The sequence below is a fragment of the Canis lupus genome, chromosome 34 (genome assembly GCF_048164855.1).
Source record: "Canis lupus baileyi chromosome 34, mCanLup2.hap1, whole genome shotgun sequence".
NCBI classification, from domain to species: Eukaryota; Metazoa; Chordata; class Mammalia; order Carnivora; family Canidae; genus Canis; species Canis lupus.
In genome coordinates, this window is record NC_132871.1 from 12,374,950 (window position 1) to 12,401,088 (window position 26,139).

At 37.8% G+C, this 26,139-nt stretch overlaps 2 protein-coding genes across 5 annotated transcripts in view; one reads left to right on the forward strand and one right to left on the reverse strand.

Annotated features, from left to right (window-relative positions):
* Positions 1 to 1,947: 1,947 nt before the first annotated feature.
* Positions 1,948 to 25,287, reverse strand: SCRN3 (secernin 3). Of its 2 annotated transcripts, XR_012023753.1 has the most exons (9): positions 25,034 to 25,251; positions 22,318 to 22,491; positions 19,718 to 19,899; positions 18,263 to 18,462; positions 17,605 to 17,817; positions 10,499 to 10,661; positions 9,346 to 9,526; positions 7,862 to 8,029; positions 4,121 to 4,278 (listed from the first exon to the last, which is right to left on the reverse strand). XR_012023753.1 is itself a non-coding variant. In XM_072811023.1 (8 exons), exons 2-8 carry the CDS (start codon positions 22,474 to 22,476, stop codon positions 4,108 to 4,110), a joined length of 1,269 nt encoding a protein of 422 aa, XP_072667124.1. In that variant the 5' UTR covers positions 22,477 to 22,491; positions 25,034 to 25,287; the 3' UTR covers positions 1,948 to 4,107. The 2 variants fall into 2 exon arrangements, 1 of the variants encoding a protein (XP_072667124.1); XM_072811023.1 differs by lacking the exon at positions 7,862 to 8,029 and having other exon boundaries at positions 1,948 to 4,278; positions 25,034 to 25,287.
* A 25-nt stretch (positions 25,288 to 25,312) lies between these two features.
* CIRSR (corepressor of RBPJ and splicing regulator) overlaps positions 25,313 to 26,139 on the forward strand; it is a 39,306-nt gene continuing 38,479 nt past the window's right edge. For 2 of the 3 annotated variants that reach the window (XM_072811026.1, XM_072811027.1), the window contains exon 1: positions 25,313 to 25,494. Coding sequence is in view for 1 of the 3 variants with exons in the window: in XM_072811028.1 (XP_072667129.1) it covers positions 25,423 to 25,494 (72 nt within the window). In the remaining 2 variants the exon portion in view is untranslated. The remainder of the gene's footprint in view (positions 25,495 to 26,139) is intronic. The other variant, XM_072811028.1, reaches the window with a different exon arrangement.

The window sequence follows — 26,139 nt, forward strand, 5'->3', positions numbered from 1 at the left end:
GACTACTGAGCACACAATAGTGGGAACAAAGACAGTTCCTAACCTTATAAAGCTTCTATTATACTGTGAAAGACAGATGTTAGACCTATAATTACACTTGTGATCAGGATCACATGTGACTCTGAGAGTGTGTAACAACAGACTTAACCTTGTGGTGTGGAGAAAACTTTCCTGAGGAACTCATGTTTCAGCAAAATTCTAAAGGAATTTACATAAAGGAATTACATAAAGTGGAGCACATGAAATGAATGGTGCAAACAGGGTACAGCCATTGTGAAGGAGTTGGGCACATTAGAGGATTGGAAAGAGCAGCATAGGAAGAGCTTTTTAAAAGGCACCAGCTGGGGCACCTGGGTGGCTCAGTTGGTTAAGTGTCTGCCTTTGGCTTTGGTCATTATCTTAGTGTCTAGGGATGGAGCCCTGCTTTGGGCTCCCTGCCCAGTGAGGAGTCTGCTTCCCTTCTGCCCCTCCCCACCCCCACTCATGCTCAAGCGTGCTATCTCTCTCTCTCTCTCAAATAGTCTTAAAAAAAAAAAAAAAACCGGGATCCCTGGGTGGCGCAGCGGTTTGGCGCCTGCCTTTGGCCCAGGGCACGATCCTGGAGACCCGGGATCGAATCCCACGTCGGGCTCCCGGCATGGAGCCTGCTTCTCCCTCTGCCTGTGTCTCTGCCTCTCTCTCTCTCTGTGTGTGACTATCATAAATAAATAAAAATTAAAAAAAAAAACAACAAAATTTAAAAAAAAAGGCAACAGTGTACAAGGGTTCCTTTTACACTGTCAGTGGGAATACAAATTGATGCAGGCACTGTGGAAAACAGTATGGAGTTTCCTTCAAAAGTTAAAAATAGAATTACCATAGGACCCAGTAATTCAATGACTGGGTATGTACCCAAAGAAAACAAAAACACTAATTCAAAAAGATATATGTACCCCTCTGTTTATTGCAGTATTATTTACAATAGTCAAAATGTGGAAGCAACCCACGTGTCCAATCATAGATGAATGGATAAAAAAGATGTGGTATATGTATACAATGGAACATTATTCAGCCATAAGAATGAAATCTTGCCATTTGCACCAACATGGATGGACCCAGAGGGTATTATGCTAAGTGAAATAAGTCAGGAAGAGAAAGATAAACATCTTATGATTTCATTTATATGTAGAATTTAAGAAACAAAATAAACGAACACCAAAAAGAAGAAATGGACAGAGAACTGGTGGCTGCCAAAAGGGAGGTGAATGGGGAGATGGGTGAGGGATTAGAAAAAAAATGGATAAAAGTGTAGTAAGATATAGATGGGAAAGATCAGCAGGATCTTGTTGATAGTTGTAAAGGATTGGAACTCATCTCAATGACTCTTGAGTTTTAGACTCAACAATAAGAAAATGAACAACCTGATTTTTAAAATGAGCAAATGATCTGAACAGATTATCTCACTAAAGAAGACATACAGATGGCAAATAAGCATATTAAAAGATGCTCTGGGGACCCCTGGCTGGCTCAGTGGTTAAGTGTCTGCCTTCAGCCCAGGGCGTAATCCTGGAGTCCCAGATCAAGTCCCACATCAAGCTCCCTGCATGAAGTCTGCTACTCCCTCTGCCTGTGGCTCTGCCTCTCTCTCTCTGTCCCTCGTGAATAAATAAATAAAATCTTTAAAAAAAATGAAAGACGCTCTGCATCGTATGTTATCATCAAATTAAAACAAGGTACTACTATACACCTATGAGACGGCCACAATCCAGAACACTGACAATACCAAATGACAAGGATGTGAAGCAACAGAAACTCTCATTCACTGCTGGTGGGAATGCAAAATGGCAGTCACTCTGGAAAATAGTGTGGCCGTTTCTTATAAAACTAAACATACTCTTCCCATACCATCCAGCGCTCATGCTGCTGGGTATTTACCCAAATAAAATGAAAAACAGTCTACACAAAAACTGGCATGCAGATGTTTATAGCAGCTTTATTCATAATTGCCAAAACATGGAAGCAACTAAGATGTCCTTCATAGTGGATATCAGCAACCAAGATACCCAATGTAATATTACTTGGCACTAAAAAGAAATGAGCTCTCAAGCCATAAAAAGACATGGAGGACTCTTAAATGCATATCACTAAGTAAGTTAAAGAGCAAATCTGAAAAGGCTATATTCTGTATGATTCCAACTATATGATATTCTAGAAAAGGCAAAACTATGGAGACAGTAAAAAAGTAGTTGTCAGGGTTAAGCAGAGGGAGAGATGTATAGGTGGAACACAGATGATATTTAGAGCCGTGAAACTACTCTGTATGATACTATGATCATTAATACATATGATTATATATTCGTCCAAACCCATAGAAGGTACCATGAGTGAACCTGATGTAGACTATGGATTTGAGGTGATAATGATATGTTAGTATAGGTTCCTATATGTTAATATAGGTTCCTTGCTATATATAGCAAATATACCATTCTAGTGTGGGATGTTGCTAGCGGGGGAAATTGGAGGTGGGACAGGAGGTATGTGGGAACTCTGTACTCTCTGTTCAGTTTTGCTCTAAATCTTAAATTTGCTATAAAAAATATTTTCTTAAAAATTTCCAGGACAGCAATTCATGATTAGATTTACACTTCTAAGAGATCACCTGGGCTGCAGTGATCTGTATGAATAGAGATAAAAAACAAAAATGGGTGTAGAAAACAGCTGAAATTGTCCAAGTAAGAGATGGTGGTAGTTGAGTCTAGTTTGGTGTGGGAGGAGAAAGGGAAAACATGCTGGCCCAAGGGAGAGAGTAAGATTCAAGTATGTGTCTCTAGATAAATGAACAGCCTGCTTAGTTTCCTCATATTAAAAGAGAGATAAGAGGTGCAGGGGTTGGCCAAGGGTTTTCATGATTTGGAGAGAACCTAACACTGAACCATAACTGAGTACCTGAGATAAGTCTCTCTTTTGTAATGGCAGCCCTCAATTAAACAAGAGCAATATCAGGCAGATTATGGTTTTTATGAGGGAACTTTTTAAGAAACTTCCTGGGCACTCTTTAAATATAATGATTTACTGCTTTAGTAATAATCCTAATTACAATGATAGAAACCAGTAAATATAATATAATCAAGTACCTAAAAGAGATATTTATAGAAACCAATAAATAGTGTTATTTGGAGTTGGAATTTTCTTTTGTTTTAAATTTGCAACTTTGAGTCTTATTTGTAATCTCTATGTGACTTTAACAAAGTTTTATAAGCTTTGGGTAGATATTACTCAGTTACAATGCTTATAATACATTATACACTATAATGTTCTTAATGTTCATAATACACTAACAATTCTATTTCGTTGCCACTCTCACTCGTGTTGCTGTTTTCAAGTGAATAGAAATAAAATTTGAGAAAGATTCAAGACACAGAAAGAGTATTTCCTAAGGTCTTGGTTCCCTTAGCCATTTCCTAATCTCCAGATAAGCTCTTCTAAAAATATTAACATAAAAGCCTTTAAAGGTGCATAGCATAGCTGAAAAACTTTGATAATTAGAGGTAATCGCTCACTGGTCAGCCAAACTTTTTTTTTTTTTTTTTTTTGGTCAGCCAAATCTTGACAAAAAGCATGTTTGAGTTTAATAAAAGTGCATTTGCAGAATTAATACACTGTAATAAGACAATGTATAAACCTATAAAATTTTGCTAGATATGATTAGTATTTGCCTAATGAGAAAAAACTCATTACTCAAGAAACAATAATTTCCATTACTAAAGAAAAATCTGCTTTCTCGCTGTAATTGAGAAAATTATTTGAGGGCTATAATAAACATAAATCCATGCATTATTTCAATGTTTTATACTTTGTAGAATATTTAATTATTTTAATTTTTAAAAGGCATTATGGCTAAAAAAAAACCCACAAAATATCTGAAATACATCCTGACTATCCCATGATATATGTGACTAATTCCAATGTTTTTTTCTTTCTTAATATTTCAGCAAAGCTATATGTAGTTTTAATAGGCCATTAACATAAATTCTATTAAAGAATAATCAGATCTGCTCAAGCTAGGTTCTATCATTTACCAAAGTGATAGATTCAGACTTTGAAGATTGCTGACCATTTATATGACCACTAAGGACTAATGTTTGACTTATAAATTCTAATTTCATCTTTTACACACTGAGGAAAGAGATTAACAATTTTATCCCCATCAAGGTGCTTGTTTTGAAGAATTGATTCTATCTCTTTGAATAGTTCTTTCTCCAGTTTCCTCATGTTATCCAACAATGTTTTGGCTTTTTCCTGAAAAATTAAAAAATAAAAATAAATAAACACACACAAATGTACAAGTCTAACCAAATTCCAACTCACTTCTACAGGCAAGATTTGTTCATTCTAGTTTTCACTTCTATTTTAGTTCCCCTCCTCATATTCTTTAAATATAGAAGGAATGAAATTCTTTGGGAAAAATCATTGTTCTAGATTAAGTTAATGGATTAACCCAAATTTATTAGTTTTTTTTTTAAGATTTTATTTATTTATTCATGAGAGACACAGAGAGAGAGAGAGAGAGGCAGAGACACAGGCAGAGGGAGAAGCAGGCTCTATGTAGGGAGCCTGATGTGGGACTCAATCCCGGGTCTCTAGGATCAGGCCCTGGGCTGAAGGCAGCACTAAACCACAGAGCCACCCAGGGATACCCCTATTAGGTATTTTTAATAGAAAAGATAATAATTGTGTAGGATTAGTCTATAAGCAAGAAACCTAAAAGACAACAAGGACCATTGAAATTATGATGTTGTACATGGGGAAAGTTGCTGAAAATTGAGGCTAGGATATTTTTATGAAGTTAGATCTTCTATTTTTTTTTAAAGATTCTATTTATTTATTCATGAGAGACACAGAGAGAGAGAGAGAGGCAGAGACACAGGCAGAGGGAGAAGCAGGCTCCATGCAGGGAGCCCGACATGGGACTCGATCCTGGGTCTCCAGGATCACACCCTGGGCCAAAGGCAGCGCTAAACCACTGAGCCACCCAGGGATCCCAGATCTTCTATATTTAAAACCAGTTTTATCAGATTAAACAAAAGAAAAAGAACAGCAGTATTCAAGGCAAAGAACAACTAAAAGAAAAGACATTTTCTCTATGATTCTTCCATTTCAAGAAGTGGGGGTGGGGGAAGGCCATGGTTCTTACAGAATGAAGCAATTTTTAAGTTATTGATGAATTACCATGACCAGTTATAGGGTAGGTACTGAGAGAAAAAGTATAGAAGAAGAAAGTTATTAGAAAGTGAGCATAATTTTAAAACTGTGAACCATTATAGGGCAGAACTCCACAAAACAAAGATTCTTAACCTTAATGTATACTTTAAAATCAATTGTACCGACTTTTTCTGAAGAAATGCTACATTACATATCAGTAGGGAAAATGTATTTTGTCCACAAATGGTATTGAAATAATTGGTCAGCTCCTAGAAAACAAAGTTAGAATCCCTATTTCAGGGCAGCCTGGTGGCTAAGCAGTTTAGCGCCTCCTTCAGCCCAGGGCATGATCCTGGAGACCTGGGATGGAGTCCCTCATCTGGCTCCCTGCATGGAGCCTGCTTCTCCCTCTGCCTGTGTCTCTGTCTCTCTCTGTGTCTCTCATGAATAAATAAATAAAATCTTAAAAAAAAAATCCCTATTTCATAACATACACAAAAATAAACTTCAGACAAATTAAAGAACTAATTTTTTTTCAAATACACACATATACTAGAATAAAATACAGAAGTTATATTTATTTTGAGGTGAGGCTGGCCTTTTGAAGCATGAAATCAAGATGCCTTAAAGGTGAAGACTAACAAATATAATTGACTAGACTTAAGACTTCTGACAAAAAAGTTAATAAACTGAGATGAAAATTTTGCAGTATAACAAAGACTCAAAATTCACATATTTTTTTTCTTTTGAGGCAAAGACAAAAACAACCAAGAAACAGTTGAAAAATAGGCTATGGAAAAAAAAGCAAGTCATTTGAGAGGAAATACTAATGGCCAATAAACATATGAGAAGATTTTTAACTTCTTAGTAATCAAGAAATGTAAATTAAAACTACCAGTAGCATTAACCCTATCTAAGACATAAAAATAGAGGGACACTTGCGTGACTCAGTGGTTGGGCATCTGCCTTTGGCTCAGGACGTGATCCTGGAGTTCCGGGATCAAGTCCCTCATTGAGTCCCTCATTGGGCTCCTGGTGTGGAACCTGTTTCTCCTCCCCCTGCCTGTCTCTGCCTCTCTCTCTCTGTGTCTCATGAATAAATAAAGTCTTTTAAAAAAAAGACATAAGAGTAGAAACCGAGAAAGACAAATACCATATGATTTCACTTAGATGTGGAATCTAAAAAACATTGTAAACAAAAAGCAGAAACAGACCCATAAATACAGAGCAAACAGATTGATGGTTGTCAGAGAGTAAGGGAGTGGGCAAAATGGATAAAGAGGAGAGGGAAATAAATGTGTCCAGTTATGGAATGAAGAAGTCATGGGGATAACAGGCACATAAAGAATATAGTTAATGATACTGTAATAGTGTAGGGTGACAGATGGTAGCTACACTTGGGGTGAGCATAGTATAGGGTTGTCCAGTCACTATATTGTACACCTGAAACTAATGTTAACACTGTGTGTCAACTATAGTTCAATTAAAAATAAGTAGACTAGAACCCAGCTCTTTTACACTTCTTCCCTCAAATTCCATTGTTTTTCTACAACTTTCTGCTATCAATCAATATTTAATGCCTGCTAAATAAAGTCTAAAATAGTAACAACAGCTTTTAAATTTTAATTTCAGAATTAATTGGAAAAATGTCAATGAGCAATTTAACAAATATTTAATAAAAAAGTGTACAAAACCAACCTCCCAGAAGCAATTGTGGGGAAAAGGAAGCTGATAATTCTTGAGAGCTACAGTAAGCAATGAGTGCAGTATGGAGGCTGCTCAAGGAGGAATGAAGGAAAATCCCTCCAGAGCAGACACTCTGGAAACATATCACTCAGGAACTTGAGCAAAGGCTAGAAGAACCAGTGGACTCATCATTTTTCACAGGGGTGTGCTGAGTCTGGAGGGTAAGCCAAGCCCATGCAATGTATGACACCACGGCCACTGGAGTGGGCTCTCATCAGCACATTTAATGGGCTCCTAGAACAAATTGTTTGCCTCTCACTCCATGCCACCAGGCTACAAAAGTGTTTTGGCTCTAAGCTTCTTGTTGGTGTTGTTGTTTTAAAGATTTACTGGCTGGGTAGGGGCAGAGGGAGAAGAAGAGAAACTCTTAAGCAGACTCTGCACTGAGCAGGGGGCCCACACGTGGCCAATGCTACGCTCCATGTCAGGCTCAATCTTATGACCCTGAGATCATGACCTGAGCCAAAACCAAGAGTCAGACACTTAACTGACTGTGTCACCCAGGAGCCCCTATGCTCTAAGTTTTAAGTTAAAACAAAGATAAAACAAAAATAGTGTCAAGAATTCACAGCAAGGGGATCCCTGGGTGGCTCAGCGGTTTAGCACCTGCCTTCAGCCCAGGGCCTGATCCTGGAGTCCCAGGATAGTCCGACATCGGGCTCCCTGCATGGAGCTTGCTTCTCCTTCTGCCTGTGTCTCTGCCTCTCTCTGTGTGTCTCTCATGAATAAATAAATAAACTCTTTAAATAATAAAAAAAAAAAAAGAATTCACAGTAAATAGGTCTGGACAGAACTCTCTGCTTTAAGCATAAGGAAAGCAGGGGGGGGGGAATGGCAACCATTCTAACATACCACAGACAAAAGTAAATAAATAATTACCTGGAGGACAATTAATTTAATTCACTTTATGTGGAAAAAATGTAAATGTATATACCTTGATGAAGTTAAAGGAATTATAGGCAACAGAAATCAGGAGCTGGTATAAACAGGTGAGAAAAGGTATAAAATGGCCAATCTTTTCCTTCATTGAGGGAAATCAGTTGATAGTTCTTTAAAAAACCTTTAGGGTGCTCTTCCATTTCCTTCTAGTCTATTTTTATCTCTGGGGGAGAGAGGGAAGAGGATAAGAGGACTGAAGAGGTATGGATATTATAAAATTGTCAATCTATCCATGTATCTGTCCCCCCAAAAATGTATCTGCTTATTTCTAGAGATGAGATTTTGCATATGTTAATCTCCTATAATACCTACATTTAAAAAACACAAGCATTTATCTTTTTTTTTTAACTCCAACTCATTATTATTATTTTAAGTCTAAGAGGTGTTAAGCACTTTGCATTAAAATTCATCTACGGCTATATGATTAAGAACGTTAACTGCCCTCCAATAGCTTTGTTAGGAGATATAAACTAAGCAAACTGCTTAAACTCCATAAGTCTCAAATTCCTTATCAGCAAAATAGACATAGTAATAGTAGTTACTCTTTTTTTTTAATTCTACAGTTTTATTTTTTTATTTTTATTTTTATTTATTTATTCATAAAGACAGAGAGAGAGGCAGAGACACAGGCAGAGGGAGAAGCAGGCATCATACAGAAAGCCTGATGTGGCACTCGATCCAGGGTCTCCAGGATCACGCCCTAGGCTGCAGGCGGCGCTAAACCGTTGCGCCACTGGGGCTACCCAGTAGCTATTCTTAAACTGGTTGTGAAGATTAAATAAAATACTCTGTGTAACAGTACCACGGTGCTGAGTGGATAGTAAATGCTCAGTAAATATTAGATACTGTTATTACACTTAATATACTAAATTTCCCTATAAGACTCAATGCATTCTTAACCATTATTTTTAACCTTTGGTTATAGCTCTCCTAGAATCTAAACTATTTTTAGCATCTAAAGCACCTAAACTTTTTTTTTTTTTGAGACAGAGAGACAGACAGACAGACAGACAGGCAGAGGGAGAAGTAGGCTCCATGCAGGGTCTGACATGGGACTCCATCCTGGGTTTCCAGGATCACACCCTGGGCTGAAGGTGGCGCTAAACCGCTGAGCCACCCGGAATGCCCATCTAAACTATTTTTAGGGATCCCTGGGTGGCGCAGCGGTTTAGCGCCTGCCTTTGGCCCAGGGCGTGATCCTGGAGACCCGGGATCGAATCCCACATTGGGCTCCCGCTGCATGGAGCCTGCTTCTCCCTCTGCCTATGTCTCTGCCTCTCTCTCTCTCTCTCTCTCTCTCTCTCTGTGTGACTATCATACATAAATAAAAAAAATAAAAAAATAAAAAAAATAAACTATTTTTAAACCTATTTTTACATAAAGGAAGGAAAGAAAGCTGAGATTCCAAAGTTCAAAATATGGATTGAATCACATTTGAAACTCTTCTTAATGATAAAACAGAATCTAATTTAGTCATACCTCCTTTTTATCTATTACTTCCAATGCCTGTTGATGCTTTTGGTAGAGTGGGTGCCTTCTGTCAGGCTTATGCTGGAAACGTGGCTTCTTCTTAACTGGATCTTCAAGTCCAAATGTTGGTGAACTGGTATCCAATAGTTGTGAAATATTTGGCACAAATATGAAAGGCTTAAAAACGGACCTAGAAGAAAATGTCTTCATTAAATTGGCTTGCGGTGATATAAAAGTATTAAGCATTATTCTAAATCTTTTAAGATTCCCTCTAGTTAGAAGTTTCTATTAATTTGTTACATACTAACTGTTCCTGTCATACTAGCTATACTCACATCGGTCTTTCCTGGTACACTGGGCTCTCTCCTTTGGGGCTGGGGATCGTACTTTCTTTAGCCCTGTATTTCCACGAACCTAACAAAGGGCCTGGCACAGAAACAGTGTCAAATGAAAACACAGCTCATCATTTTCTACTGCAAACTCCACAGGTGAACGGTAAGAGCAACCCACAATGTTATAGATTGAGGATTGGGATTTGGAATGAAAATCAACAGCAGTATTAATAAAGCATTCACAAGTCTCATTCCATCTTCTTGAAAATATCTTTAATAACATGAAAGACTATAACACTAGGAAATAGTGAACATAAGATCATTTCTAATGTCATGTGCATTGAGTTCTGTGGGAGACATTAATGACTAAAGATAGTCTGTATAAATCCGACTTTAGATATAACTTCAGCTACTGATAGTTTAAATTTTATATGCATGTATTTTCTAGATATGAGTAGATAAGTAACCATCTAAATCCGGCACAACTACATCATTTTATCTTTTTACTGTTATTAATCATCTAATATTGTAATGCTGAATCTGCAAAAGAAAACCATCTTCTTTTCTTGACAATTTTAAATATATTTGGAGAAAGAGAGTAGGGATAACTGCATACAAGAAACTATTAACATTTTTGTCCTATAAAAATGAGAATAGTTATGGCAATTATACACATATGGAAATGGCAGGCTACAACTTGAACAGAAAATGCTTCCAAAAATTATTGTCATTTTTGTGTAAGAAATATTTAGCCTGGCAAAATCACCAACAGACTAGTGACTACCCTACTCCCTGAGCCCTTGTTGGTTTACAGTATTTTATGACTTTACCTCTCAGGATCAGGAGTCCCTGTAAAGAAGTGAATGCAAGGAAGGCTGGAGTCTTGAGGTAAAATAGAAACCATGCTTGCAGTGGTCAGGAATTCTCCTTCCATATTAATGCCACTTGGTTTATCTCGGAGAATTTCCATCATTGTTTCAAAAGTTATATTTCCTAGGGAAATCATTTTAAAAATCACCAAATACATACGAATTTGCATACTGACGTAGTGTAAATACTAACTGCTTTCTTTCAATAATATATAACATGAGATAATGGTCTAGGTATAAATTAAATTAGAGATTGACTATAAACAAACATTGTATCATAACTATTAGTTTCATTCCACTGTCGTAGAAAGATTTTTTAGAAAAATATAAAATACAAAGTCTCAAAAACCATTACATCAAATAAAATCTGTAACTTCCTCAGAAGGAATAAAAAAATGCAAAATACATTCAATCTGGTTGCTCTTACAAAAATCTTTAAGGTGTATTTAGTTAGCATTACTGACAATATTCAGTAACTATTATCTGAGTGTATCCATTCTTTTTAAATCTTTAAAAAATTTTTTTTAGATTCTATTTATGTATTTAAGAGAGAGCGAGCACAAGCACAGGGAGTGGCAGGCAGAGGGAAAGGGAGAAAGAGGCTTCCCACTGAGCAGGGAGCCAGCCATAGGACTTGATTCCAAGACCCTGGGATCATGACCTGAACCAAAGGCAGACAACTGAGCCACCTAGGTGCCCTGCTTACCCTTGCTTCTATGGGAGAACATTTTTTTCAACCTGAAGAACGACCTTTAGTATTTCTTTATGCCAATTAGTGACAACTTCTGTTTTATTTCAACTTCATTTTTGGAGGAGATTTTCACTGGGTATAGAGCTCTAAATAGGTAATCATTGTTTTTCTTCTTCACTTTAAAGGCATCCTTTACAGTCTTCTGGATTCTTTTCCTTCTGTTGAAAAGTTATTTGTCAGTCCTATATTTGCCCCTTTGTAGCTTTCCCTCACTGCTTTTAAGATTTTCTCTCTTACTGCTTTTAAGATTTTCTCTCTATTGGTTGTTGTTTGGGTTTTTTTTTTCCTTCAGAAATCTCACTAGGATGTGCCCGGGTATGGTTTCTTTTTATTTCTTCTTGTGGTCTGTAGAGCTCGAAGCTGGGGATTAATGACTTTTATTAGTTTGGGAAAATTCTTGGCCAGTATCTCTTCAAATATTGATTTTGCCCCTTCATATTCTCTCTTTCCTTCCCTGCCGGGACTCCAACTCCATATGTGAGATCTTTTCACCAAGTCTGAGAAGGCTCTCACACACTTGTCTACATTTTCTAAACTTTTCTCTCTCCATTTCAACCAAGATAGTTTCTACTGACCTTCCAATTCACTAATTTCTTCTGCTATGTCTATTCTGTTATTAAACCAATTGGTATCTGTTGAATTCTTAACTTCAGTTATTAGAATGTTACAGTTCTATTATTTCCATTTGATTATCTTCATAAACTCCAGTTCTGTAATGAAATTCTCCATCACTTCATCTAATTTTTTGAATATCTAAAATATACTAATTTAAGTCTGTCTGATGAAGCTAGTTTATGGATACCAGTGGATCAGTTTCTACTGTCCACTTTCTCTTGGTTTTTAGTCATTTAGTCTAATACCTTGGCATGTCTGATAATTTTTTATTGAATGTTAGACACTATGGATGAAAATTTGTAGCAGCTCTTCATGTTTTCCTCAACAGAGGATTTAATTTTCTTCTGGCAAACAAACAGAATATAAGTAGATTACCTATTGGTCCAGTTGAGACTGGCCTAGTACCTGTTTCTTCTTACTCCTAAGGTGTAGCTTTCCTGGGGTGTTTCTTAGGCCTGGTTGACTATTAGATCTAAGTTTTGTCCCTAAGGCCTTGTGAGATTCCCAAATCTTACATAGCTTTTTAGACTTTTAGCAACTACTTTTGTCTTGATTTCTCAATGTCTCATTCTACATTTGTGCTACTTACAAGTCAACAATTGCTTTCAGGAGAAATTGTGACATAGAAGGTCAGGTGCTTCTCAAAGTGTAGCTAGTCATTGCTCCATCTCTTGGATCTAGGCCCTCATGTCCTGTCTTGGGTGCTCACCTATGTCTTCATATTTTATAGTTTTTATAGTTATTCTTTGGGGGGGGGGGGAGGTTAGCCTACGACCACTTATTCCTTGATAACCAGAAACAGAAATCCGGCTCAGTGCTTTTAACCACTCCACTATTGTGCCTCCCATCAGTCTCTTTTTAGCCTCAAATAGTATCAATTTTCCAATAATAGTAACAAACATGATAGGCCCATATTGTAACAAGCACAGTTAAAAAAAAATTTCCTGCCATCAGATATTTTCAGATACTTTATATTGGAAACATTTAACTACTGCATTAAAACTATTTCTAAAGAAACAAATAACTTTCATTTAACACAGTTGGTTGACCACAGGTATTTGTTTCCTCTCTCCTAATACCCTATGACAATGACTGTAAAGGAATAAAATATGAAATAACTCACAAAGACAAAGAGAGCATGAAAAGCAAGAATTTCCCCCTACCCCATTCCCATGATATATGGGAATAATTAAAAGGAAAAAAGCTTACAGAAAGTCTGTACTCAAAATGTGATTCTATGACATTTCAAATTAAAATAAAATTGACTTCCATATAAAATAATCTAATGTAACGCCCTCAATCATTACATGTTACCAACTGTTTTATGTTAATAGCAAATTTTCTGTTTCTCTTTAGGAGAGCTATGACTTCCAATTCAAGAAAAATAATTTATACATAACTTGTTATAAGAGCAAATTTTTCTGTTAATTTTGAGAAAATGCAGGGGAAAAAAAAAACAAGACTGCACCTGAAAACAGCCTTTAACTTTAAAACTAAACAATAAAGCAAAAGCCTGCCATCCACACCTATCTATCAGACATATAGCTTCTGCACCTAGTGAGATTTTAAAATGATTCAAATCTAAATTCCTGTAAATGGCAAGTTTTAATGAAAACAGTGTCAGAACCATAACACTGCGATAATACAGGTATTATGAAAATGTTTTCTGTATTCAAAACCTACAATTCTCAAAATGAAGGGAGGATTTACATGATCACTTGAGTAGGATAGCTATAAGTAATCCACTAGCAAGCATTGAATAAGTACTGAGACTGCAGTAGCAGGGTTCAGTAAAATGAATGCAAAACACAGGGTGCAATTTCACTGCAATTTAAACTAGTTATTTAAAATACATGAGTGAATACAGATACAATTTGGATATACATGCAGCACAGTTAATAGCTATCAGGTAGCTGAAAAGAAGAAAGATAGACTCTTCCATCTAGAAAAATCATAGGAAAAATTAACTATAATATGTACTAGTAGACAATTTTCTATGAAAGTATTGGAAAGACATTTATTCCTTTGGCAAGCACAGAAAGCTAGATGAACTGTACTTTATACTTGGGGAGAAAAAAGTTTCATGTCAGATGCAATTCTTGCTGTAATCACATATGCATTTCAAATCTATATATAATTCAATTATTTTGTAAATATAACAGAATTAATTATTATGATTCAGTGGCTAATTAATTTATTTATTTTATTTATTTATTTTTTTTAATTAATTTAGTTACTTCTACTTTTCTTTCTTTTGTCCAATTACTCTAAACCCTAGGATTCTTGACATTTTCCTCTCCACCTTAATTATGTGTTGTTATTCTTCATTTTTTTTTAGGAATACCTGCTAATTTATGTCCCAAGCCTCTAAGTTTATTGCCAGAAAAAAGTATACAACAGCAACCTTTGTTAAATTATTTATCTGTAAGTTACAACTTAATTTAATTCAATTAAATTTAACAATCCTGGGATGCCTGGGTAGCTAAGCGGTTGAGTGTCTGCCTTTGTCTCAGGGTGTGATCACCAGGGTCTGAGATCAAGTCCTGCATCGGGCTCCTTGCAGGGAGCCTGCTTCTCCCTCTGCCTGTTTCTCTGCCTCTCTGGTGTGTCTCTCATGAAAAAATAAATAAAATCTTAAAAAAAAAATTAACAATCCTTTGTTAACTTAATAAAAAAATACTTATTTTTTTTAAAGATTTTATTTATTTGTGAGAAATACACAGAGAGAGAGAGAGAGAGGCACAGGGAGAAGCAGGCTCCATGCAGGGAGCCGGACATGGGACTTGATCCTAGGTCCCCAGGATCAGGCCCTGGGCTGAAGGCAGCACTAAACCGCTGAGCCACCCGGGCTGCCCAAAAAAATACTTACTAAACACATGGAACATACTAATGCAAGACACTGAACTAGCTGCTGAGAGAATAGAAGCTCAAAAAAGAGAGTCTGGGGATCCCTGGGTGGCTCAGCGGTTTAGAGCCTGCCTTTGGCCCAGGGCGCAATCCTGGAGTCCCGGGATCAAGTCCCACGTCGGGCTCCCGGCATGGAGCCTGCTTCTCCCTCCTTCCGTGTCTCTGCCTCTCTTTCTCTCTCTATGTCTATCATAAATAAATGAATAAATCTTTAAAAAAAATAAAAGAGAGTCCATTTTTTTCAGTTTCATAGAGGAGATAAATGAAGAACAGTTTCCTCATTTGTGAAATGAAGGTAATACCTACTTCACATAGTTCCTTAGAGAAGATAATACAATCACTTAGCACAGTGTCTACCCATTAACAGCTTTTAACAAATGGGAATAGGTACTGCTACAATTGCTACTCAGTCTCTACTTTTACAATAATAGTAAGTCTAAAAATCCTTAGAATAATATATTTTAGCATTCTCTACATATCCATCACATGAAAACAAAAGATAGTCTAAATAATCTATTTATAAAATGACAAACTAACATTAAGAAATTTTATTTAAAAACCTTTCAAATGAAAAGACATTCTTCTGGAAAGAAAAATATAAGTAAAATACTAAATATTTTAAAACAATGATATTAAGGCATTCAAAAAACATTGTCACAAACTTTTTTCTGTCATACCAAATAACTAACATATTACTAATGTGTTTAATGAATACCTAAGAAGTAAATATCAATCATTGATCTATCTCGGAGCAGTTGCTTTCTGATTGGCTTAAAGAATCATTTTATCCTTCAAGTGAAACAGAATATATTAGTCACATATTTTGGAATACTGTGGAATGACCCATTAGTAGTTAATTGGTACCCAATAATCTTCTAAATACAAGTTACTTTGCTGGAGATATTTGGAAGCAAAGGGGCAAAGACACACTACAATTTTTTTTAAGAGTTAATAGTAAAAAATAAATAAGTAAAATAAATAAATAAACAAACAAATAAATAAATAAGAGTTAATAGTAACTAAATTTAAAAATGGAAAAAAGACATACTAATAAAATACAATTTAAAAATTACAGCTTTTCAACAAACTTAATTCTAATTAAGAATAATTAGACAAGGGGATCCCTAGGTGGCTCAGTGGTTTAGTGCCTGCCTTTGGCCCAGGACGCCTATATCGAGTCCCACAGGCTTCTCCCTCTGCCTGTGTCTCTACCTCTCTCTGTGTGTCTCTCATGAATAAATGAATAAAATCTTTTTTAAAAAATGAAAAAATTCTAAATACATTAAATAGAATCACCTACATTATATATTGTTAACTAAAAAAAAATTATGTGCGGAAAAGTGTATATGGCATACTTCCATTTCTTTAAAAAAAGAGAAAAAAATTACATATATATTTTTTGTTTCATTAAGCATATATTATCTCTGGAAGAATACAGAAGAGATTGCCTATGGAAAAAAGAAATTAACATTTAGGGACAGGATAGGAGGAAATGACTTCACTGTATACTCCTGTGTGCCTGTGGATTTTGAATCATGAGAACATATTTCTATAAATAAAATAATGTCATGGAATATTAAATGACATAGGAAGGGGTTCTGCTTTCAATTAAGCTAAGTAAGCTCCTATCAGACCAACCCTCCCTTAGGTAGCTATAAACTTGGGACAAAAGACAGACTACCTAAAGGTTCTTTACAGTTAACAAAAGTAGGAAAATTATGGACAGGGCCTTTTGGAAGATGGGATGAAGCAGAGGATAAATTTCCTATTTTTGTTTTGGCTTCAGCCCAAGGGAAGGCCACAGTCAACAGTGTGCAATATTGTGCAATTATTTACAGAAAACCTCTGGCCTGAAGAACTAGAGGTCAACCACAGGTATTAGAAAGTGAAGGAGAAATCCCTTAAGAGACAGAGTTAGAGATAAACCCCCCAAATTCTGTGGGGGGAAAAAGCTACCCAAATTTCCATCTGTTTTGTGAATCAGGATGTGGGGTAGACTGTAAGCAGCCTGCTAAAGATAAAAGAACTGAGCTGACGTTTGAGCTGCCCACCAGTAGTTTGCAGGTTGAATACAACCAGTTGTCTAGCAGACAATTATCAAGAGTTACTCCTTTCTAGGTGAGTTTTGGTGGTTTGTGGCTTTCAAGGAATTAGTTCATTTCCTCTAAGTTTGTAATATTCCTGTCATTCTCCTAATGCCATTGGGGTTGATATTTTTCTTGCACATAACTTGTGCTGTCTTCCTTTTTTTTTTTTCAAACTGTCTAGGGTATATCAATTTTTAAAAAAGATTTTATTTATTTATTCATAAGAGACAGAGAGAGAGGCAAAAACACAGGCAGAGGGAAAAGCAGGCTCCATGCAAGGAGCCCAATGTGGGACTCGATCCGGGAACTCCAGGATCATTCGCTGAGCCGAAGGCAGACACTCAACCGCTAAGCCACCAGGCCCAAAACTTATAATATTAGTTCACAAAATTTCAGTTTAGTAAAACTATGTCTTACTAAGAATAATTTCTTCAGGGACACCTGGGTGGCTCAGCGGTTGAGCATTTGCCTTCGGCTCAGGGTGTGATCTCAGGCTCTGGGGGTTGAGTCCCGCATCAGGCTCCTGTGGGGGAGTCTGCTTCTCCTTCTGCCTATGTCTCTGCCTCTCTCTGTGTGCTTCATGAATAAATAAATAAAATCTCAAAAAAAAAGAGAATAATTCCTTCAAAACCAGATTTTATCATACCAACCTTATATTCAGGCAAAATATAATTTTTCATTCTGATATTTTTTAAATGATAAAATACCTTTGTGTTTATTCAGAAGCCTGTAGCCTTCACAGTATCTGCCTGGTGAAATCTTCATCTTGGCTGTGTCAAGGTAAGAGTATGTTGCAGCAAAATCAAACTCCTTTTTACCATCCCACCAACCTTTCTGCTTAGCGTAGTTTCTCAGGTCTGGATGTTCCCGATCAATCTTGGTTGTTATAGAAAGCTGATTAGAAATATTACGAACTCCCTCTATTTTCAAAGAAGAGTGGAAGGAAAAAAAAATCACATTTAACATATTGTATTTATTTGTACATTATGATTCCTAATCACTATTTAAATGTGAATATAGACCTCTAAATTTTGTACCATATGCATTTGATGAACATCTATTACATACTCAGAAAGATAAAGAGGGTGCCTGGGTGGCTTGGTCAGTTAAGTGTCTGACTCTTGATTTAATTAATATCATAATATGAAAAAGAGAGAACACCACCTTTTTCTCTTTTTCAGAAAAGCTCTTTGTAGTACTCTTTCACTGTTACATTCTTTCAAATTTTTCATTTCCCCTGCAGTTCAACTCTGCATTACACTGGATTATAAATCTTGAGAAATAATTAAATGTAATGTCTGTAGTTAAGGGGTTATTTTTTTAATTGTAAAACAAATTTAAAAAATCATGAAAAGTAGTCCATACCTTGTACTTTTTCTGCTGCCCAGTACTTCCCTGCAGTCTCCAGAATCCAGGCTTCATTCCTATCAGCTATCAGGAAACTGTTGTGATAGCTAAATACCATCCTACCCTCTGAACAATTTCCACCCTGGCCATATTTTTCTAATAGATCAACAATGACATTGAGGGCTTTTTCAGCTGTATCAGCTCTTTCAAGGCCAAGTCTAAAATAAAAATATAAAAGTTTTCATATTAAAATAAATTTCCATCATTTTTCTTAAATAATTTCATGTACATGAGATTTTTTGTTTCTTTTTTTTTAAGATTTTATTTATTCATGATAGACAGAGAGAGAGAGAGAGAGAGAGAGAGGCAGAGACACAGGCAGAGGGAGAAGCAGGCTCCAGGCAGGGAGCCCGATGCAGGACTTGATCCCAGGACTCCAGGATCATGCCCTGGGCCAAAGGCAGGCAGGCAGGCACTAGACCGCTGAGCCACCCAGGGATCCCCAATTTTTTTGTTTATTTCAAAGTAAAAGTTATTTTAAGTTAATGGATAAACTAAAATCCAACTTCTAAGCCATTCCTTCTGAAGTCAGTTTAGAATCATGAAAACAAAGTTTCTGGAGTCAAATAGATCAATGTTCAAATTCCAACTCGGCAACTTATTAGCAAGTTGCTTTATCTCAGAATCTCATCTATAAAATGATGATAATAATATGTAGTCTATGAAGTTACTGTGAGAATTAATTATGGTCTGATAAAGTATGTTAGGTATTTCATATAATTCACATAAATGAATCATAATTTTCAACTCTTTCCCTTCTCCCAATTAATAACCTTGAGTCTTCAAATTACATGCCTATATAGGCATATGTTGGAGATACTGCAGGTTCAGTTCTAAACCACTGGAATAAAACAAATAGTGAAAAAAAAATAAAATGAATTTTTTGGTTTCCCAGTGCATATTAAGTTATGTTTACACTATTCAATAGTCTATTAAGTGTGCAACAGCATTATGTGTAAAAAACAATTACATCCCTTTATTTAAAAATTAATTTTAAAATACTTTATTGTTAAAAAAAATGTTAACCATCATCTGAGCTTTCACCAAGTTATACTCACTAATCACAGATCACCATAAAAATATAATAAAAAGTTTGAAATGTTGTGAAAACTACCAAAATGTGACATAGACATGAAGTGAACAAAATCTGTTGGAAAAATGGTGTCGATAAACTTGCCTGACACAGCATTGCCACAAACCTTCAATTTGTAAAAAATGCAGTATCTATGAAGTATTATAAGGCAAAGTATAATAAGATGAGATATGTCTGTACTCTGGAGCATTTTAATACAAACTATAAAGGATCAACGTCCAAAATATGGGGAAAAACAGGAAAATAAAACTTATAAGAGTTACACCAAAATTAAAAATTTAGACAAGTTCTATACTGGAAAAATATAATTAAAAAATAACCTGACAAGGTCCATGCCCAGTAGCGCCTCTTCATCACAAACTTCTTCTCTCCCCCATACAGCTTCATTCCCAATGCAAACTCCATGCTCATTGGCTCCCATTTCTGCCCCCCATAACCAAGCTGGGCGACTAAGGACAACAGCATAGGTTTCAGGAACTTGATCAATTTCTATATAAGTACACTGTAAAGAAAGCCATAGCAACAACCAAAAAAGAAAAACTTATTAAATTCCAGAATCTTAAAAATCAAGCAGAAGACATGCCCATTATGAAATAAAGTGCAATTTAAAATTTTCAATCATAAAATCATTACCCTTTAAACATATTCAGAATTTACCCTGAAGCTTTTATTCATTGAAATCAAGCATCTCCTATCACAAAGCATTCTAAGAGATATGGTAGTTACAAAGATGAATCAGATACAGATTTCCTTTCAAGAAACTAAAACTTTTTTTTAAACAATATCTTTTTTTTTAAAGATTATATTTATTTATTCATGATAGACACAGAGGGAGAAGCAGGCTCCATGCAGGGAACCCGACATGGGACTCAATCCGGGGTCCCCAGGTCACGTCCTGGCCCGAAAGGTGGTGCTAAACCACTGAGCCACCTGGGCTGCCCTTAAAATTTTTTTTTTTTAAGATTTTATTTATTTATTCATGATAGTCACAGAGAGAGAGAGAGAGGCAGAGACACAGGCAGAGGGAGAAGCAGGCTCCATGCACTGGGAGCCCGATGTGGGATTCGATCCCGGGTCTCCAGGATCACGCCCTGGGCCAAAGGCAGGCGCCAAACCGCTGCGCCACCCAGGGATCCCTGCCCTTAAAACTTATACATTAACTGAAATACAACAAAATATAAAGTATAAGGCCCATGAAGAAAAGTAAAATGAGGTGCTAACAGAAGCTTAAGAGAGAGATGGTTTCTAGTTGTGAAATCATGAAACATTGTTAGAGGAAGATGTATTGACTTAGGCTTAAAGAGAGTAGATCTCAATCTCAATGTCCAGTATTTCTTTTTTTTTTTTTTAATTTATGATAGTCACACACAGAGAGAGAGAGAGAGAGGCAGAGACATAGGCAGAGGGAGAAGCAGGCTCCATGCACCGGGAGCCTGACGTGGGAATCGATCCCGGGTCTCCAGGATTGCGCCCTGGGCCAAAGGCAGGCGCCAAACCGCTGCGCCACCCAGGGATCCCTCCAGTATTTCTTAATTAGTGACATAAGTTCCATATAGCAGCGCTTATATACAATAGAATTGCTACAGAAGCCTCTGTAACATGTGGAAGTCACCCATCTCGTGTGTCCACCATAGTGAAAGAATAAGAACCACTGGTTTACAGAACAGGAGAAATTTAAACATAAAGAGAGAAAGTGGAAATGGATTCAAGATGAAAAAATAGTCTCAGAAAATAAAAGGCCTGTATACAGAAAACATCTAATATTTAACATATTTTAGTATTAGAATATCAATAAAATGAAATCTAAAAAATATATACCTTAGCAATAAAAGCATAATATGAAACTTTTACTTTAAGTTCCATGTTGAAAGGAGTTTTTTTGAAAGGATTTTTAATAAAAATTTTTAAAGGTCTTTTAGTTAATGAGTATACTACAAAATGACTGCATAAAATGCATGTGCTTTTTTTAAGATTTTATTTATTTATTCATGAGAGGCACATGGAGAGAGGCAGAGACACAGGCAGATGGAGAAGCAGGCTCCATGCAGGGAGCCTGATGCAGGACTTGATCCTAGGACCCCAGAATCACCACCTGAGCCAAAGGCAAACACTCAACCACTGAGCCACCAGGTGCCCCAAAATTCATGTTAATAGTGTTATCACAGGGCCCCAAAAGCCTTTTTTGAAGATAAAACTTTTATTTCCAGAGACTGTAATTACTTTCCCTTTTCTACACCAATCAGAATCCTTTCTGTCCATCAAACTCCAGCTGAAACCCTAGTTCCTGGTGAAGTCTTCCTTGATCTCTAATCTGAAAAAACTGCTTTCTCCACTGTTGTCACAACTTATTGTTCTTATTTAAATTTAGCATTTAAACCACCCTACTTTATAATGGGGTTAGTTACATGTACATCCTATTACTCTACTAGACTCTAAACTCTTAGAAGACAAAACTAATCTTGACAGCAGGCTTTAAATCCTTGCCCTATTTGACATGCTTGCATAAAATAAATATTCAAATACTTGATCAAAGAAATAACAACGGTTTTTATTGTTATTTCAGCTTCCTTCAAATCACTGAAATAAAAGACCAGATAGTATAGTTCTGATTCAAATTATTTTTCAAATTTAAATCCTTGAATTTTTAACTTCTATAATCTCTACCAAATAGCTAGCTAATGATCAATACGAAAGCTGTTTATGGGCAGCCCCGGTGGTGCAGTGGTTTGGCGCCACCTGCAGCCCAGGGTGTGATCCTGGGGACCTGGGATCAAGTCCCACGCCTGCTTCTCCCTCTCCCTGTGTCTCTGCCTCTCTCTCTGTGTCTCTCATGAATAAATAAATAAAATCTTAAAAAAAAAGAAAGCTGTTTATTTTATTTTTAAAGAAAACTTGCTAACAAAACATGTACTTTACTTACCTGAAGATGTTCTCTCGGGTTATCATGAACTGCGGCAGGAAAATAAACTATCTCCTGTACTTCATCGCACAGTCTGTCTGAATTTTTTCCAAAAATAATCCTGTTATCAACCGTTGCCGGAGGTAATGCCACAAAAGTATCACAGGAACAAGGTTCCATTTTTTTTTTTAAAAACTATAAAAACACATAGAAAATTCAAAATAAAAAGAGAAAAAACGTTTTTAGTATACACAAAATAGAAATTTCACTCGATGGCCAAGGGATGTTATACCTAATAAAGGGTATTCATTGAAGTTTTAAACTTTATGCTGTCTACAAAAATCAGTAAGAAAATGACTTAGGAATGCATTTTGTAGTACAAAAATCAGTAAGAAAATGGCAATGACCAGTACCTTCTTCTAGTCTACAGGTCAAATTTATTCTCTAAGATCTTCCTTTCCTGATGTGTTCCCTGAATCTCCCTTCACTGTTTCCATACTCGGAAACCCCTGCACTTTACTACTATGTAGACCATATCTGTGTACACATATGCATTTCCATATCTGTGTACACGCATGAGTCTCCTTCTAGACAGTAAGGTTCTTGAGGGCTGGGAGTACGCTTTATTAATTTTTGTATTCTCACCACCTGAATTTATGAAAAGTCCCAGTATTTCCTCAAACGAGAATACCCACAGATTGTAATACTGAGAACACTGAAAGTTTAAAAGCTTTTTAAAAGCTGACTCGCTGAATCAGACAAATACAAAACCATGTCAGTAAAATTCCTAATTGTTGATACTTCCAGGAAGAAGCTCACAGAAATAATTTGTAAATCCTGACTGTAGAATTTAGTATCAAGATTGTGTCTTCATTTGTAACTTGGAAAATCTTAAACCCCTGATTTCCCATAGAACGTGTGTGCTTCCAGAGTGGACATACTGTTTTAGAGTTTCCTGCTCTCCTTTATTTTATAATGACCAAACTTTAGAATGGCTTTACACAAACATGCTAGCAATTTAAAACAGAATATAAATCTGGTAAATGTTTTCATTCGAAAGAGAACAGCACGACTCAAGAAAGAAACACCATGAGCAAAAAAAAAAAAAAAAAAAAAAAAAGAAACACCATGAGCCTGAAACTCTTAAAGACTTTTTTCTCTTTTCCTGTTATTGGAGGAGGGAGGTCACTAGCCGCTGGGTGAACTTCAACCTTTGTGTCCTGGATCGCCTTCTATTTGTGTTCTGAGCTTAGCTCTACCACTGCACAACCTGGGGAGGCTCCTTAATCTCCATCTAAGCCTTCCCCCTCCTAGGTAAATCCCTCAGGAGGCTCTTATTAGAATTTAATAAGACAATGTATAAAGCTTTTTTGGATTTTTAAAAATATTTAATATTTTAAAAATATTCTATTTATTTATTCATGAAAGACACACAGAGAGAGGCAGAGACATGAGCAGCAGACTCCCTGCAAGGAACCCGATGTGGGGGACTCGATCCCAGACCCTGGGACTGCACCCTGAGCCAAAGACAGACGTTCAATCGCTGAGCCACCCAGGCTTCCCCCCGCCCGGGGGGGGGTGCATATTTTATTTTATTTTAAAATAAAAATATTAAACATTTTAAAAAATATTTATTTATTTATCCAAGCTTTTTTGCATAGTGCATGGAACAAATCAATACAGGCGAGCTCGGTTCTTGTCTCTTGTAGTCCAAGAATGAATCTTGCGGACAAGAGAGCGAGCAAAGCGATGGAACTTTATTAAGCAGAGATACAGAGAAAGCTCTCAAAAGGGAGAGGGGTCCAGACAGGGTTACCACCCAGGGCTTTTAGGGTCTGTCTTTTATAGGAAAGTGACCAGGGAACTTGGTAAATTTCTTATCAATATCACGGTGGATATTTAGAAGGAACACAGTGGGGGCCTGTGAGCATCATCACAACAAGATGTTTTTGTAAATGTCACGAGCTCAAACCAGGGGTTCCCCTCTGGTTAGGATCTCCTCCATAACATCCCTCTACATCTGGATCTCTGGGATCGCTTAGCAGCCAGGTAAAGGGGGATAACTCCCTAACATTTTGGAGCTAGGGAGCTAGGTTTTGTTTTTTTTTTTTTTCCCTGTCTTCACCGTCTTATCTGTTTCCTCGGGGTGGGTAGGAGCCCGACTCTGGGGGCCTCTCCCTTATCCTTCCCTGCAAGCTGTTATTATTATTGGACAAAAGGGTAAACTGCTCCCAAGAGGTTTATTCTCGCTATCGCACCCCCCGCCTCCCTGCCAGAGGGCTTGGTTGCTGGAGCCCCTGCAGCAGTAGCAGCTCCGGGCACCCAAAACCCTGGGGTCTCGGGGCAGCCCGGGTGGCTCAGCGGTTAGTGCCGCCTTCAGCCCGGGGCGTGACCCTGGAGACCCGGGATCGAGACCCACGTCGGGCTCCCTGCGTGGAGCCTGCTGCTCCCTCTGCCTGTGTCTCTGCCTCTGTGTGTGTGTGTGTGTCTCTAATAAATAAAATCTTAAAAAAACATGGAGCTGCACGACGGGGGTCGCAAGAGAGGCTAGGGAACAGGCCACCTCGTTGGTAGAGCAGTGGGGGAAGCTCGGGAGCCCTTGCCAGCTCCTAAATACGCATTCATCATTCAACAAATGCCTATGCACATCAGGCACACGGTACAGCCGGTAACAAAACATAAACCCTCTCGCTCCTTGTGGACCTTGGCAATTTCCAGGGCACAGGCTTTAGCTCACCGAGAGCTTTCAGAAGCATCCAGAGTTTGCACGAGAATTCGCTACTTCCACAATGCAGACGAGACAATCGGTGCGGAGAACTTTAGGTAAGTCGAGTCAGAGTCCGCGGAAGGGACACCTTCGCACAGCCCTGCCCACCCGCAGCCGACCCCCTCCCGGAGCCCCCGGGCCGCCACGCAGCACCTCCCGGCTCGGCAGCTCCACTGCGCACGCGCCCTCTGACAGGGGGCGGGGCCTGCGGGGCGGGCGAAGGCGCGAGTTGCCGGAAGTGGTCACCTTTGACCGCGGAAGTTCCCGCCGCCCCAGGCGGCGCACTTCCGGTTAGGCGGCCGCGTTTGTTTACGTTGTTCTGAGACCCGGCGTCCAGCTTCCCCAGCTCGGGCTTTAAGATGGGGAAATCTTTCGCCAATTTCATGTGCAAGAAGGACTTTCATCCTGCCTCCAAATCCAATATCAAAAAAGTGAGTAAGGGAAGCCGGGGAGGGTCCCGGCCGGGGGTGCCTGGGCTGCCCGGGGCTGCTGGAGCTGACCGTGGCGGTGTCTTGGGATTCCCGGGACAGTCGCCTCTTCCCCGGGCTGAAGCCCTGGTCTTCTCGCCCCTTCTCCTCCCCGGAGAAGCTCGCCGGCGAAGCTGGCATCAGCCAGGAGACGGGAAAGCTCGGTCGGCTCGTCAGCTAGAATGTAAATCTGTAAGATAACGAAGAAGTCTGATCGTAGTTACTTCCTCAAATGATTCTGGTTTTGTCTTTTCGGATCCCAGGGATCGTGGCTTCTGAGCTCTGCCATCCTGTCCAAAGGTGATTCCCTGTTTCCTTCAGATCTTGAAAGGGAAGTAAGATCACCTCTTGCTTCCCCTTTTTTTAATTTTTATTTTTTATCCCACCCGAAAATGTAGCGTCTGTCTCATCTCTTTGAAGTTGGGCTATTTTACGTAATATTTTTAAATTGAGGTGTACACAGTGTTACATTAGTTTCAGATATACAACGATGTTTGGCTTTATTTATGGAGTTAATGATTTTTTTTAAAGTAATCTCTGGGGCAGCCCCGACGGCCCAGCGGTTTGGCGCCGCCTTCAGCCAGGGGTATGATCCTGGAGACCCGGGAT

What these genes read in the sequence shown, in the direction of transcription:
- SCRN3 (XM_072811023.1), bottom strand. Translation starts at nt 22,476, where the DNA reads ATGGAACCTTGTTCCTGTGATACTTTTGTGGCATTACCTCCGGCAACG. An exon ending in ACCCGAGAGAACATCTTCAG is followed by an intron (nt 19,900 to 22,317) that starts GTAAGTAAAGTA and finishes CTTTCTTTACAG; the next exon opens with TGTACTTATATAGAAATTGA. An exon ending in CTGGGCATGGACCTTGTCAG is followed by an intron (nt 18,463 to 19,717) that starts GTTATTTTTTAA and finishes TTTTTATTTTAG; the next exon opens with ACTTGGCCTTGAAAGAGCTG.